This window comes from Fundulus heteroclitus, chromosome 18 (genome assembly GCF_011125445.2).
Source record: "Fundulus heteroclitus isolate FHET01 chromosome 18, MU-UCD_Fhet_4.1, whole genome shotgun sequence".
Classification (NCBI taxonomy): Eukaryota; Metazoa; Chordata; class Actinopteri; order Cyprinodontiformes; family Fundulidae; genus Fundulus; species Fundulus heteroclitus.
In genome coordinates this window covers 27,097,550-27,113,567 of record NC_046378.1, presented here as the reverse complement: position 1 = coordinate 27,113,567, position 16,018 = coordinate 27,097,550, and the positions used below count along the sequence as shown (strand labels likewise).

General features: G+C 36.8%; 1 protein-coding gene across 13 annotated transcripts in view; it reads right to left on the bottom strand.

The window, feature by feature from the left end:
- Positions 1-16,018, bottom strand: part of ncam1b (neural cell adhesion molecule 1b) — a 121,358-nt gene that overhangs the window by 59,036 nt on the left and 46,304 nt on the right. For all 13 annotated transcript variants that reach the window (XM_036149721.1, XM_036149720.1, XM_036149726.1 and 10 more), the window contains exons 2-5: positions 7,436-7,510; positions 6,518-6,727; positions 4,942-5,085; positions 1,005-1,142 (exon numbers count right to left, since the gene is read on the bottom strand). In XM_036149721.1, coding sequence (XP_036005614.1) covers positions 1,005-1,142; positions 4,942-5,085; positions 6,518-6,727; positions 7,436-7,510 — 567 coding nt within the window. The remainder of the gene's footprint in view (positions 1-1,004; positions 1,143-4,941; positions 5,086-6,517; positions 6,728-7,435; positions 7,511-16,018) is intronic.

The window sequence follows — 16,018 nt, the reverse complement described above, 5'->3', positions numbered from 1 at the left end:
TATAGAGTAACACAGAAGCCTATTCCTTCTAATAAATGGAAAGCGAAATGAACTTGCAATTTAAGCAAGGTAGATCTGTGTGCAACTTCACGAGTTAGAAAACTGGTTAAAAAAGGAGACTCACTTATACTTGCCCATTTCTATAGTCAGAACAAATCCACAAATGAGACTGTGCCACAGTGAAAAGGCTGGATGAGGATCTAAGTTTATCTTCCTACCAGACACTGAGAGTAGGATATTAAGGGTGTTGAACAATCTCTAAAGATCCCTGTTACAGAAATGTAGCAAGGTCTCCAGAACAATTGATGAATGCAATTTACATGCCAGTTGGTTGATTAGGAGATATGCAAAAAAAGAGCTTTTTCTGTAGAGCAATTGTAAATGGAAACACATAGAGTTTGTTTCTGGGGCTTTAACTGGAACACCATGGTTTGATTTTAGTGTAAATGCACAACAATTCCTTATGTTTACTATTAATTATGGTGACTAGTGTTTAAAATACCTGCAAAATATATATATATAAAAATAATGGATTAGGATAATGATGTAAAATACTCAGGTAGATCAACACAGGATTGAGATATATATATATATATATATATATATATATATATATATATATATATATATATATATATATATATATATATATATATATACACACACACACATACATACACACTTTTCTGGGCTTTTGTAGTTCTAAACTTCTGACTCGTGTTGTAGATTAAAAAAACAACAACAAGCAGAAACAACCACTGTTGCTCATTCAGAGCACTTATTTTGGTTTTGTGTTGCATCTCAGAAGTTGATGGAAACAGGCTTCATTAGCATAGAATATCTTTGATAAGCGGTTGCTCTGGGTAACCGTCTCCATAATGATAACGAACCTGGTCCCCTCTTCATATCTACAGCTTTCTTTGTGCGTCATGGTACACCTGCCTCACAAAAACATGCACCCAGGAACAAAAAGGAAGAGGAAGCGATGTGAGGAGGTTGCTAACCATTCACCACAACGCTGATGGGACGCAGATCAATCTCGCCGCGGGCCATGAGGCGAGCTTCACACATGTACATGCCCTCATCGGTCTTCTTTATGCCACGGATTTGAAGGTGATTGTTGCCTAGTACCTTGAAACGAACTGAAATGATAAAAAGGATGAATTAATTATTTGCAGTGTTACTGACAAAGTTTGTAGTTGTCATTTTACAGCAAAAGCACAATAATTGAGGAAACCCTAGTATAAATTAAAACTGAATAATTTATTAGGGTTTTAATTCTCTTAAAATATTAAAATTCTTTGATAGATATATATCTTCTGTTAACAAATAGCTTCAACAGTTCAGAGCTTTCAGTAAATAAACCTAACCCCCAAACTTAAGATGACAGTTATATTTTTTTGCTCCTTTTCCTCTAAATCGATATTCAGATGCCTCGAAACAAAACTTTAAATTTGTTCAGGCTGGCTTAAAAAAAAAGGTTACCTCTGTTACATACACCATGAAAACAATCAAACTAAAGAAACAGACAAAACAATTTCTGATAATATAAAGATAAGACAGCGAGGAATTGAAAGAGATGGATATGTCAGTCAGCATCCAGCCTTTGTACATTTCAATGAAATTCGTCCTCTGCATTTAAGCCATCCATTTAAACTGAGCAGTGGGCTGGGCAGCACTGAGGGATCATTCTTGGGCAAAGGGTGTTGCTCAGGGACCCATTGTGGTAGTCTGTGGGATTCAAACCAGGGAACTTGCCCTTACCCCACAGTCCACGACTCCCCTTAAATATTATTAATATTAATTTAACTCATATGTATTCCAGTCAAAAACTCAGTTTGATTAGGTGACTTAAAGGACAATAAGCCTATCATTAAAGACAATCTGGTAAATTCAACTTTTTAAATCATAGAGGAAACATACATTTTGATCAGGCTGAAATGTATGTTCAACATATTAATTATAAGCTCACTTTTATCGCGACATTCCACACAGACCTATTTTATAGCCGTGATATAAATTTGTGCTTGTGTTATCTTGAAAAGGCTTTGATTATTGTGTTGAGGAAAAATTAATGGTTAGTAATGATGTCAAAATGACAGAACATCCTGTTTAAGATCTACGTACATGCTAATTTAAAAAAAAAAAGAATACCTTTGAAAAGCTCGTTAGTAATTTTACCCAAAAAGGAAAATAGTTATATTAGAATCATCTCCACACAGTGATACATTTCAAATGTTTGATGTTAATGATAATGTTTAAGGCTTACAACCCAAAATTCTCTCTAGAAATTAGAACATATCTTATAACCAGTAAAAAATATTTCTAGTACAGTAATGTTTGTCTACTGAAGAATCCAGTATGTCCATGTACTGTACAGTAATTGCACTGGATTATTGGCTGGCGCTGCCTTTGCGTTAATTACTGGATCAGTGCGGTGTAGCATGGAGGCTACCCTGCTGTGCCACTGTTTCATTGTTCTTGGCTCCAACATTTCCTTGTAGATGGCTGTGCTGACGTTGAGCATGGTAAAACACAATGAGACCAGACCCTGCAGTTGACATGGCACCACAAATCATAACTGACTGTGGAAACTTCACACTGTGATTAAAGAGCAACACAAAATATGTTACTCTCTAATCTTACTCCAGAATGTGGGACCTTGATTTCCAAAGTGACATAAATTTATTTTGATCTAAAAAAAAAAATGGGATTTGTACCAACGGACTACTGTCCAGTCGTTTTACTCCTCGACCCGGTAAGACATTTCTGATGCTGTGTCTGGTTCAGGCGTGGCTTAAATAATTCAACTGTTGTTTCTGCAGCTTTTATTCTAACATCCATTTTCCTTCCTCTGAACTTCCCATTAATAAGTGAGCATACAACGGACAAGATTTTGTAGCTTACCATCTTTGTGGACAGTGTCAGTGACTGGTAACCGGCCCAGTCAGCAGTTTTTTCCCCCATAGTTTAACCATAGTTATGTCAATTTTATAGCTTTATAAAAGCTTTATTGGTCTGCTGTAATATTCTAATTTTCTAAAGAACCAACTTTCGGGTCAACATAGATTTAAAAAGGATTACCAGTTGTCTCATCAGACTGCAAAATGTTTGTATAACCCAAAGAAATGTTGGCAATACTGTTAACACTGTCTCGGGCAACAGTCATTGCTCAGACTTTTCCCATTGAGGAGACATTTCATTGCCTCTGGAACCTTATTCAGACCGTGGTGCGGTCTCTGATGGTCAGCCTCTCACTTCCTCTACGAATCAACCCCTTATCAGAAACTCCTTCTCGTTTTCACATGCATCTATCCCTGTAGTTTCTAAGGCACTGAAGGGTCTTGTTCCTCAAAAATGTTTTCCTAACTTCTTATGTTTAGCGCCAGATAAAGCTGAAACTATCCACGTTGATTCTTCTGGGGTAATTTAAGATGATCTTAAGAAAAATAGAGAAACCTTCAGACAAAACTTGCTATTGTTCTTAAGTCATATTTTATATGAAACTGATGTTTTAGTTATTTGTATTGTTACTGTAATTGTAACATTTCTGTTGGGGTTTCTTGCTTGATTAAACTAGATTTTGGCTCCTATGAGACGACCTGTACAGATTAAAGTTAAATGAATTAAATAAAAATGGACACAACTTAACCCGTGTGGTTGGGAGCTCTCTGATAGCCATTTTATACATGCATATAATTCAGTTCTTTCATTTAAGTACTGGTTTTTAACAGGTATTACTTTTGGTTTTTAAGTCTTTTTGCTATAATTAAAGAATAATAAAAATTTCTTAGATGTTTCCTGCCCCTTTCACAAAGGTATGTAGTAAAGTGGATTTATTTAAGACATTACATAAGCAGCGATCTTTAAAGTGATGCAGATATTTATAGACAGTGATGTAAGACACACAGGAGCACATGTTTACTTGTGAATTTAGTATATGTACATTGTCTGTGCAGAAATCCATTTTCAAAGGGCTTTCAATCCTCTTGCATGCTGCCCACCTGTAGTGTTACCACAAAAAAGGCAGCTTAGAGGCTCAGAGGCTTACAACAATGATTCCTGTTGAAACCTCTGCAATGTACAGCACAAACCAGATGTCTGCTGCTCCCCTCAGTGCACCCACTTGCTCCACATTTTTACTGCAAATATTAATTTATATTATTTAAACCTGCATGAATTATTACCCTGTGAAATCCAATCTAAATGTCGCTTTTATTTTTATTTTATTTTTATTATTTTACTATTCAACGGTACAAACTGCGAACCATTAATATGGCTTCTAAACAGGATCTATATTTCAATTTTTGTTAGAGTTTTATTATTATGTCATACACGTTTCCTGCAAGCTTCAGCCAAATAAAAATATGCCCAGAGCAGCAGGATTGTTCTCTTACTTTGACACGAAATATGAACCACAAAACCGTAATTTAAACTTCTCTTGCAACCCGCACAAGCATGTGTTATTATTTTTCCGGTAAGCAAAAGCAACAGTAACATTATTAAACTGCCAGTGTCAAATAAGAGCAAGGGAGTGGATTTTATTTTCAAATTCAAGATGAAATTAATTTTTTTCCCTTTCGAAGCTCAGATAAACCCCGGAGAAGACGGGCATGAGCAGTAGTGCACAAGCAATTTCCACTTTGTGACACAGGCAGATCAGCATACACATAATTAGATTGCCTTTCTTTGGGTGCCAGGATGGGCTTTCAAAAGGTTCCACTATATGTTGACAGCTCTATAAGGGGCGGGGAGATTTTCCTAATTATGCTAAACTGCAGAACATAACAGATTTTCTTCTAGGTTGCATGACAAATACGTTTAGGATTGTGGAGTTTCTCTTTACAAACGGGCTTATAAGTCTAATAAGGGTTACCGGAGAACTTCCAAATTAAATGTCCAATGATCCCAACAACCAGCAATAAGAACAAACAATCTTACCATCTTTTTCCATCTGTATTTTGGCTCCTTTATATTTCCAAAAAACAGTGGGTAGAGGGGAGCTGGTGACGTCACAGACGATGTTCGCGTTGTCGCCTTCATTAAATTCTTGAGGAGACGGGGCGTTTGTGAAGGTTATCCTCTCTACAACAAGACCAGTAAAACAGAATTACACTCAAACTTGTTGAGAGCTTTTCGTCGCATTAGGCGAGGCAGTAAAAACCGCTTGGAGACTTGAATATGGGTACCAGGTCATAAGGTTAGCCCTATGTGAATTTTACCCGTTGAAAATTCATTCTCCCATTTCATTAATTGCTACATCTATATTAAACCCATAAACAAACCTTTTCATATCCTTGCACTTGTATCGGTTTATCTTTTGCTGCAGCTTAGTATTATCATAAATTAAGGAGATAAATGGTCATAAAAATGCTGAAATTCCACACATTTAAATTCAGCGGTCAATGTCACCTTTATGCAATTAGCCCGTTTAAAAACAACCAGGGCTGACCAAACTGCTGCACAGACAAGTTACAACACCTAAATAAAACCAAACAATTAGACACAATAAAATCAATTCAAAAGTTAAAACAAATATGAGCAGAAAAAATTATGAAAGAACAAAGCAAAAGTATATATACTTACTAGTGTTTTATACTATAATGGAATCAAAAGCCATGGTAAAAAGATCTGTTATACTGCAATACTTCTAATGCAGAGTCACTAATGTAATAAACCTGTAATAAGGTTGTAACAATACAAACATGTTGCATTATGATTATTATTCATCAGTTATCAACATTACCTAAACTTTGTAAAAGTGTGCTGAAAATATCCAAAAGGATCTATTATGTCCTGAAGTTAATGTGCAAACTACAAATGCCTGTCAATGCGTTCAAGAACGAGAATGGTCGCACTTGACAGATTTTAGTGGCATTTGAGACTTGAGTTCATTTTAATGTTCTTATTTGTGTCTTTAAATCATAACAGAGTACTCCATCTGCAGTCTGCTGCTTCTCCTGCTAACCTTCAAATTGATGGCAAACTGCTGTAGTTAGTCTGAGAACTTGCTGCAAGTCTATGAGGCTACTTACATTTAACTATTTACATTTTCTTTCATAAAAAACACATTTTTTCAAGTTGCTCTAGTACTAACAAGGCCAAACATTTGTAAAAGTAGATTCTTATTTTCTAAAATATTGGACTGCACACTGCTGTACATTCTGTAAATCTATAATGAAGACCTAAAACAGCCAGAGGACTAAAAAAAAAGAAAAAAAAAGAAAGAAAAGTTTTGTTTGGAAACTGATTTGTTGATGTTTGGCATTCAAGCAAAATAAAAGCCATTACTCAGAGGAACCACACAACAGACAGGATCATTAAACAGCCCTTTAATGGTCTTCCGACACTTTCTTGAACTGATGAAAAAAACCCTTACTCAAAAACAAAAGAATAATGTGTTGCCTTTAAGCAGTCAATAAAATACTATGAATTCCACAAACATGATTCTTTATGTTTTTCTTAGCTATTCATATCGGTCGATGAGAGGGGGTGGGGTGGGGGGGGGGGCACTTACGGAAGATTTTCACATTGATGGTTGCCTCCGCTCGCTGGTCCCCGTTGGTAGCGACACACTTGTACGTCCCGCCGCTGTCAGTCTTAGCTTCATAAAATGTGAGGGTGGAGGATGACTCATCGTTGCGGGTTACCATCAAGTCTGGTCTATTTGGGTCTATCCGCTCACCACTTGGGCCATACCAGTCCATCTGTTTGGCAACGCCTACCACTAAGAACACATAAAAGCAGACCAGGAGATCAGAAAACAGGCTTCTACACAGGACTCGCTCCAAAGCAGAGGAATCAAAAACCTACCAGCAGATGAAATATCGAATGTGGATGTTTTGTACTTTGTGAGTTTTAACTTGATTTAAATAAAAAGTATGATGATACCATGACTTGATCGTGACCACATCACATGCAGTGCCTTGTGATGCGATAACTATTAATACCACCTGCACCTTTTCACATTTGGCCGCATTACAACCAAAATCTTTGATGTGTTGCGTAAAAAGTACGAAAAGTGTGCTCTGCATTTGCAGTCAACCCCATTGACTTCACTCACGGTACAAACACCTGTCATTGTAACTAAAACTCTAAGTCTTTTTTGTGCCTCTACCATCTTTGCACATCCCGAGACTGCAATGTTTGACAGTTATTTTCCAAAAAGCTCAAGCTCAAGTCAGATTGAATGGAAAGCATCTGGGAACATATACTTACAAGTCTTACCACATATTCTCTATTTGTACAAGTCCATACCCAAAACTAAGCCATTCTGACACAGCCATATGTTTTAATTTAAATTATTGCATTGTATCTCTGATAGTAGGTTTATGATCTGTGTCCTGCTGGAAAGCAGGATTTTTTTAATTTATTTTTTTTGCCTCTTAGGTTTTCTTCCAGAATTGTCCTGTATCCATCCAACTCTGCGACTTACCATCACACATGAAGAATTTGGACTCTCCAAGGCTGATCTCCCCATGGGCAGGTGTGATCTGGACCTCCAGTGAAACTACAAATGAACAGAAAAAAAATCTAATTACAAAATGTACAAGCATGGCATGGAATGAGTATTGCTGAAATCACAAGTTTTCAGTCGTTTGAAATATAATTTGTAGGAATAAAGGATGCAAATGAATTATTTAAAGAGTATTTAATGAAAAATATACTCATGGAGAACTGCTCAAGACTTGGTTTATTTCCAGACTTTAAATAATAAATATGCTTCTACTGTCAACAAATAAAATATATCTGAATAATTTTATAAGAACTTTCAAAACAAACATAACAACCAGGGAAAATCGCACATATTTTACCAATTTAAAAAGAAGTATCTTTACACAAAACGTGGTAAAGTAGAAATAAGAAACCAAAAAGTTTGCTATAATAAATAAATGAAGAGTTCTTGTACTTTTTAAGACTATAGTTTCTCCATGGGAACAACTTCCCTTGCCTTTAGGTAGAAATGGTTGCATATTTGAAACCACATTCATGTTTGTTTTTATTTCCACCAGATGGAAAGGGCAGTGAGAACAAATCTGTGGAAACCAAAGACCATGCACATCAATAACTGTGCCCATTTTGCCTCCTTTGAGGCCTGCTACCAAAACATGAGGAACAATCCCTCCCTTGCCATCGCCCACAGCAATGTCCTTTGAAAAAAAAAATAACATAACATCAGGTTATCAGTGCAATTAATCAGTTCCAAAACACGTAGAAAGAACTGGTGCAGCAGGAGAAGAATTGCCACTCTGTCACAGGGTGTCAAAGGGAAAGAAACGTTTAGTTACTGTAACACACAATAGCCACTCGCAACATAGGATATGTTGGGAAATGACAAAACATTCTGTGGGAAAATTCTTGCAATGTACTGAATTTCAAAAGTGCCAAAGAAAAAAAAAAAAAAAAAAACATTAAATATCTAAAAGGACCAAAAAATAATTTCAATTTAAAACAAGTGTATGAAGTATCTCACAAAGGTGAGAAAATACCTTACTTTTTCATGAATATTTTATTATATCTTTTCATGGGACAGCTGTTCTCCTCAAAATAACTCAACAAAGCCATTAATAAACCGCTAGGAACAAACGTGAGTTCAGCTTGAAGTGAACATGTCCAAATTGTGCCCAATTAGCCATTTTCCCTCCCTGGTGTCATGTGTCTCGTTAGCATTGCAGGGTCTCGGGCGTGAATGCGGAGCAGGTGCGTTAAATTTGGTGTCATCGCTTTCACACTCTCTCATATTGGTTAAGGGATGTTCAACATGGCTCTTCATGACAAAAAACAATTCTTGCACTACATAAAGGATAGCTGGGAAGAAGCTATCCAACACTGAAACTGAGCTGTAGCACAGTGGTCAAGACCATCGAGCGGTTTACCAGGACTGGTTCCACTCAGAACAGGCCTCGCCACGTTCAACCAAAGACGATGAGTGTACATGTCCAGCATCATACCCAGAGATCGTCTTTTGACCATACGACTCATAATACATCAAACTGGTCTTTCATGGATGTCGTTCCAGAAGGAAATCCCTTCAAAAGATGTTTAAAAAAAACTGTGAACAGTTTGTTGAAGGCAATCAGACTAAGGAAATGGATTAGAGGAACTATGCCTGTGGTCTGATGAGACCAAGAGGAACTTATTTGTTTCAGATGGTTTCAAGTGTGCGGCAGCAACCAGATGTGGACAAAAAAAAACCACTAGTGTCTCTTGCCTACAGTCAAGCAAGGTGGGGGGAGTGTCATGGTTGGGGGCTGCATGAGTGTTGTCGGCTGGGCTCTGGGGAACAACTGTTCCTTGAGGGAACCATGAATGTCAACATATACTTTGACATATGGAAGCAGAGCATGATTCCCTCCCTTCGGAAATTGGGCCACAGGGCAATATTCCAACATAATGACCCTGGACACAAAATAGGTGGGCTGGTGTAACAGCGCTCTAGTCATGATAATGGGTCTGAAGCTGAGTTTGTGTGCAGGTTAACCACCCAGACGTTAGCCTATCTCATTAAACACAGCAGGAGCTTAAATTATTTCATAATGGACAACAGAAGAAGAACCCCTGATTAGATAAAAGTCATGGGGTGGTTATACTTGACTGTAAACTATAATGACTACAAATTTAAATAAAAAATAATAATTTGTGCCAATTTGTTAAATCCTCATTTTAAGTAGTTGTGGATGTGTACTTTTACTCATTTCCAGATCTATTTTAAGTATGGCGTGTACACGCACTTATTTATGTAAGACATTGAGTAACTTGATAGCAATTAATGTAGTTTCTTAAATTTTATTTCTTCATGCACATCTCATCTCATGCACTCACAGCCTTGGGTCCATATGATTCATCAGCCAAACAAAACTTAAAAACAAAGTGACTAAGAGTGAGAGCCTCATTTTATCAGTGATTGGATGGAAAGAAATGTATTTGCCTCAGCCAAAGGTATGCAAAGCTTGCAAACACTGGTGTCTTCAATTAGACAACATCTAAACAATAGGAGTATAAAACAATATTTAACTAAAACATTGCAGTTATATCCATTTTGATGCCATCTCTGGCGAAAATTGTGCATAATATAGTTATAATCTTTGTTCTGGGAAAGTAGACAATCTTTCCTTTATTAGTTCTGCCGAAGGTTTCAGTGTGGCGTGTAGGCTGACTAAAAGCTGGCCGCGTTCCAATTACTCTCAAACCATCCGCCGTACTTATAGAGGGAAATGCAACATTTAAAGACAGGATCAGCAATTAGTTACATTTTGATGACATTTCTAGCAATAGTATACATAATATTTTCATATTGTTCTTTCAGGAAGTGTAGATAATATTTCATTAGTGGTTTTCCTAACCCTAACCCCTAAACCATTTGCTGTTTCAATGGAGGCTGCTATTTTTTTTGTCTTCAAAACTTTTATTTAGACATTCTCCATAATAATGTCTAAATATGTCCTTAACTACAAGTACTGGACCATTTCATTGATGAATTCATTAGCTAATTTACTCCAGTACTTGAGTTAAAGTTCAACTGAGTTAACTGATGTCAAAAAGCTCAAATTAAACAGTAAAATATTGCTCTACGTGTTTTAAGTCAGAGCACCGGTGTAAGAAAAAGACTTCATACTATGAAAAATCCCACTACCCTGTGTTTCCTCTTCAGTCAAGTACTCTCAAGTTTCAAGGTAACACAAAGCATTTTAATTTAACACTTAGCTGTTCAAAAGCCATTTTTAAACTGAGCCATAGTCCAATTTTTTCCAGCATACTAAAATGTAAAAAAGATGGAATAAAAAGCAACATATAAACCTCCTAGTCAATTACAAACACAACAGAAACAAAAACAGCTTAATGCTAATGCAATAGAAAAAAAATATTTTGTTTTAATTGGACAGAGAAAATCAAAGTGTTCGACAAAATGGAAATTGCACCAAACAACTCGCTCACTCAGATGAAATGCTGTTGATTATAGGTGTGAAGATATGAGATTTATTCCTACAACTCCTTCGCATTCTTTGTCTGAATTTTCATATCAGCTGTCCACCAAAGCTGTCTTTTTTCTGTGAACATCCCCTATGACACAATACAGACAAAGCTAAACCTTTATTCGGGAATTGACTAAATATTCAATAAGAATGTCCAATAAACGTTGTTTTTTGTTAGCTGTACAGATCCAAGCATTGAGAGACACTATCTGCAGAAAGCAGTCAATACAACATTTGCTTCCCTAATGACACTGAATGCATCATAGGCTGCTCTGACCTCCATGAAACATGCTACTGTGTCGTCGTCTCCCTGAGGGAAATGTCTTCTGTTGATTTTGTTGAGTTGCAATTGTTTTATTCCTTAGAGAAAAACATGGTGTGTGTATATATTAGGAGGCACAATGGAGCAAAACGCTGATTAACTATGTGCTGTTTTCCTGATACCACAAAACCATTACAATAGCTGACAGTAAACAGCAATCAAGAATGTTTCTGTTACTGGATAGAAATGGAGACCTTGTAAGATAATCCAGAACATGCATACCCCCATTACTATTACCACTACTAAAATCAAAACAACCATCCTTAGAAATTTTTTTTTAAATAAATAAAATTATGAAGGAAAAGGAGCAAAAGGAAGTATAAACTTATAATGGTTGCCCCTATTCACAAAAAAAGCAAAAATGGAAATCACAAAGGTCAATTGGTAACACATGGAGAAAACCCACTAAAAACACCAAGACACATAAAAACATCATCTCAATCACTAATATAACGCTTCATCATTATAATTTTCAAATTTCTTTTAAAAATAAGAATTGGAGTGCTTCACCTCGCTGGCAAGAAGAGCTCAGTTCTTTTTAAATTAGATTTACTTTCCCTTTGAATGAATCTGGTTTGAATATTGTTTGGTAATGTGTTCTTATGAGCTTTATACATAAACTTCAAAATATAACTTTCAATCAACTCGTGAATGTTCATTCAATTTAACTGTAGTGGAATTGTATAATCTCTATATCCATTTCCACTAATAACTCTCACAGCTCTGTTCTCTTAGAGGATAATTTGATTTATATATATTTTACAGGCACTACCTAACGCTCCCACACAATAAGTTAGATATGATAAAATCAATGAGTTATATACAAAGTTTTCTTGTTCAAAATATGCCAAACCTTATTTATTACAGCAATAGTTTAAGATATTTTACCTTTTATATAGATATATATAAGGTTCCCAAGACAAATGTTCATCAATAAGACTACCCAAAAGCTTAATTTTCTTTTTTGTACCTAGAAACCTTCAATGTACAGTTATTCATTAACACTTTTTTTTGCTACTGCAAAATATCATAAACTTTGTTTTACCAAAATTTAAGGACAGTCTGTTACTATTAAACTATTATTTGTGTTTATAAATTCAGTTCCAACTACCTCTAAAACTTTTTTTAAAATATTTTTTCCAGAATAAAAAAAAAAAGTATCATATGCAAATAGAATGCACCGAAATAATTTAGAAATCTTTAGAAATCTTAGTAATATACATGAAGAAGAGTAGGGGTCCAAGGACTGGTCATTGTGGTACCCCACAACTATCATTTCACACAGTAGATTTTGTGTTAATAATCTCTACAAACTGCCTTTTATTCTTTAAATAATTTGTTACCCATTCATGTGCCACTCCTCTGATACCATACTTGTATAGCTGTTTCAATGATATTGGGTGATCTAATGTATCAAAGGCTTTTTGTAAATCCACAAACACACTTATCAAATATTGCTTTTTATCTATTGCTGTTGAAATCTCTTCAACCAGCTCAATTATTGCTGTCGTAGTTGAATGATTTGAGCAAAAACCATATTGAAAATTGCGTAAAATGCTATATTTGTGCAATGTGTGCTTCTTCTGTGTCTTCACTGTCTTTTCTAACCCCCAGTCAGTCGAGGCAGATGGCCGTTCACACTGAGCCTGGTTCAGCTGGAGAATTCCCTCCCTGTTAAAGGGGAGTTTTCCTCTCCACTGTCGCTTTATGCATGCTCAGTATGAGGGATTGCTGCAAAGCCTTCGACAATGCAGACTACTGTTCACTGTGGCTCTACGCTCTTTCAGGAGGAGTAAATGCTGCTCGTCAAGACTCAATCCAATCTGCTGGGTTTCCCTAGACAGGAAACTTTTTTTGACCAGTCTGTATGACTTCATTGAATTTAACTTTGTGAAGTGCCTTGAGATGACGTGTGTTGTGAATTGGCGCTATATAAATAAAATAAAATTGATTAATACATTTATTTAGTCTAGGAAGAAATACATTTTCCAAAAATCATTGCTGAGTGCACATGGATGTACTCTGGAATAAGTAAGAATATAATAATTTAAGACCTATTCCACTGCTTGTGCACTCAGCAGACTCAAAACCTCACTTGAAAACTTTGGTTGCACATGAGGTCCGAAGATGTCAATATGTAGACTAATAGTCTACATAATGCTTAACTAAATAGTAGTTAGACAATTACCATGTTATTAGGGGTATGCAGCATTCATTAAATGCCCGATGTTCATCTATGTATCCATCCATCCTCAACAACACAGCAACATGGAAGCAAACTTAAATGGAGTAAGACAACTGTCGCTCGGTCGATTACTTATTTGTTTTAACGAGGCATCTTGAGAATACATCATATACCATTGAAACCCTGTTAATTTCCCCTCAGATAGTGCAACGTTTATAAGAAAAGTGTATTTATGGATGAGCAACAGAGGTGAGCATGTGTGTTGCAACCACAAAGAACTTGCCAACTCCCCTTTGAAAATGGCAAACAGCTTGTTCTGCTATTGACTCATGTTCAGAGTCGTTAATTGGATTGGACGTCTGAAATGTAGGAAACAAGACAAAATGGAAATGCAATTATTTATTTATTTATATAACAAACAGGGGCTCTGTAGTGCATGAGAGAACTGATCCAACGCACAACAGCCTGGCCCCTCCTCATTCGGGTCACCAGCTGGGTCACACACTGCTGGAATACGCCGTCACATTCTTCAACTAGAATTTCTCACAAGTCAGTCAATGTGATTGTTTTGGTCCCTCTAGCACACACACCCAAGTCAAGCTGATCCCAAAAGTGCTTAATCTGGTTGAGGTCAGAACCACAGGCAGGCCATTCCATCTCCTCCGCTCCCAAATTGTGGAGGTAGTTTCTGACATCCCCTGCTCTGTGGGGGCGAGAGTTGTCATCTGGGAGAGAGTTCTGGTATCTCATTAAAGGGACTTCAAACTGTAGGAATGGTATGATGGAAAATTTTCAGCAGTTACGGGTAAATGGCCGAAGCCAAACTACAGTCCAGAGATTATTAAACTGATAACGGCAAAAAAAATAAAAAAAAAGTGACAATTTTAGAATTGCACATTTTCTCTTATCGGATCCGCTGAACGATTTCAATTTCTGTCAAAAATTCATACGGCAGTAGGTGAGGCTCCACAACACTGCTCTTTCCATTAGAACCAACAATGCAAAACCCTCGTTACACTATGCAGGCAAGCTGACAGAGGGACTTTCCAACACATGAGCCCTACATACTTTTCCCTCTCCGTCGTTAAATGTTTTTCTCTTTTACAGAGCCGAGCGCGTTGAAAACAACACCATCATAACCTGCACACCCAGAGTCCATCAAATTAAGTCACTGTTAGCCAACCACTAATTGGCTCTCTCTAAAAGAACGTAGGGCTCAGCTTCCTATTCACTAAGACCTATGAAGGTTTTCTATTCTCTCTTCACCCAACAGCTCACATATGATGTATTAAAGACACCTGTATCAGATCCTGCAGCTCAAGTCTAAAGGCCAGGGACTCTTTCAAAGCAGGGGGTGTCCAAATTACAAAAAGCAATTGTGAGGTCTGGATATTTAATCTGCATGTGAACTTCTGTTGGCCGACCTGTTTGAAACCCAACCCTTAGAACACACACTGTTGAGCCATAACATTACAGCTACTGACAACTCGCAGCTCTCGGCGGACACAAAAAAGCATTTATCATTTTGTAATGAACTGTATTGCTGGAGAACCCTGGTCCTGGCAGTCATGTAATATTTAATACTTATTGAAATAATGCCCAAGTCGTGTTACGGACTAATCATCGTGCCATTCTGGAGACGACACCAGATCCCCCAAGACAATAATGTCTTTCATCAGACTGCAAAGAGTTCTCAGCACCCGCTCAAAATCAAGAAACTCCTCCGAAAAAAAAAAAAAAGAAAAAGAAAGAAACTCCTCAGATCAACAGCCAGAACAAGCATAATCCAGATAGCAATGTCCAGTTCTGAAGCTGCAACGTATAAGAAAATCTAATTTTGTGAGCAATGAGAAGAATATCGACGGTGGATGAAAGGTTTACCGACCGAGTGAACAAAAATGTCAGAATTTTTCTACCTTTAAAGTGAGCAACAATGTGACTGAAAAACTAATATTTTGGAGGATAGAGTAAAAGAAATAAAATGTTGCTGCATAGGTTTGCACACCCTTAAAATAACACTTTATTTGAAGCATCTTCAGAATTTATTAAACCACAATATCCTTTAAGACAGTTTATCTGCATGGAAAATCCTGACTTTGATGGATTTTGGCCCATTCTCTGGAAAAACCCTCCAAACCCATTAGACTGCGAGGACATCTCCTGTGCACTGCCCTCTTCACATCAGAATTGAGTATGGACTGTCGCTGGGTAGTTCCAAAACTTTAATCGTCAGCTGATCCATACTTTTGTTCAGTTGGATGTATGCTTTGGATGATCGTTGTACTGAAAGATTATTTCCTCTTCATCTCTCAGGTTTTAAGTAGCAGAGTCAACATTTGTTTAGTCGTGTTTGGAACACATAGTTATTCCCTCCATACTTGGCTCCAATTCGAATTGAAGAAAAGCAAAACAAAGTCCCAAACCATGACACCGCCACCACCTTGTTTCACTGTAGGTATGGTTTTGCAGTAAACATGCAGTACCTTTTGCAATTACAGCGAAAAAGGTCAGAGCATGACATGTTTTATATATATATAT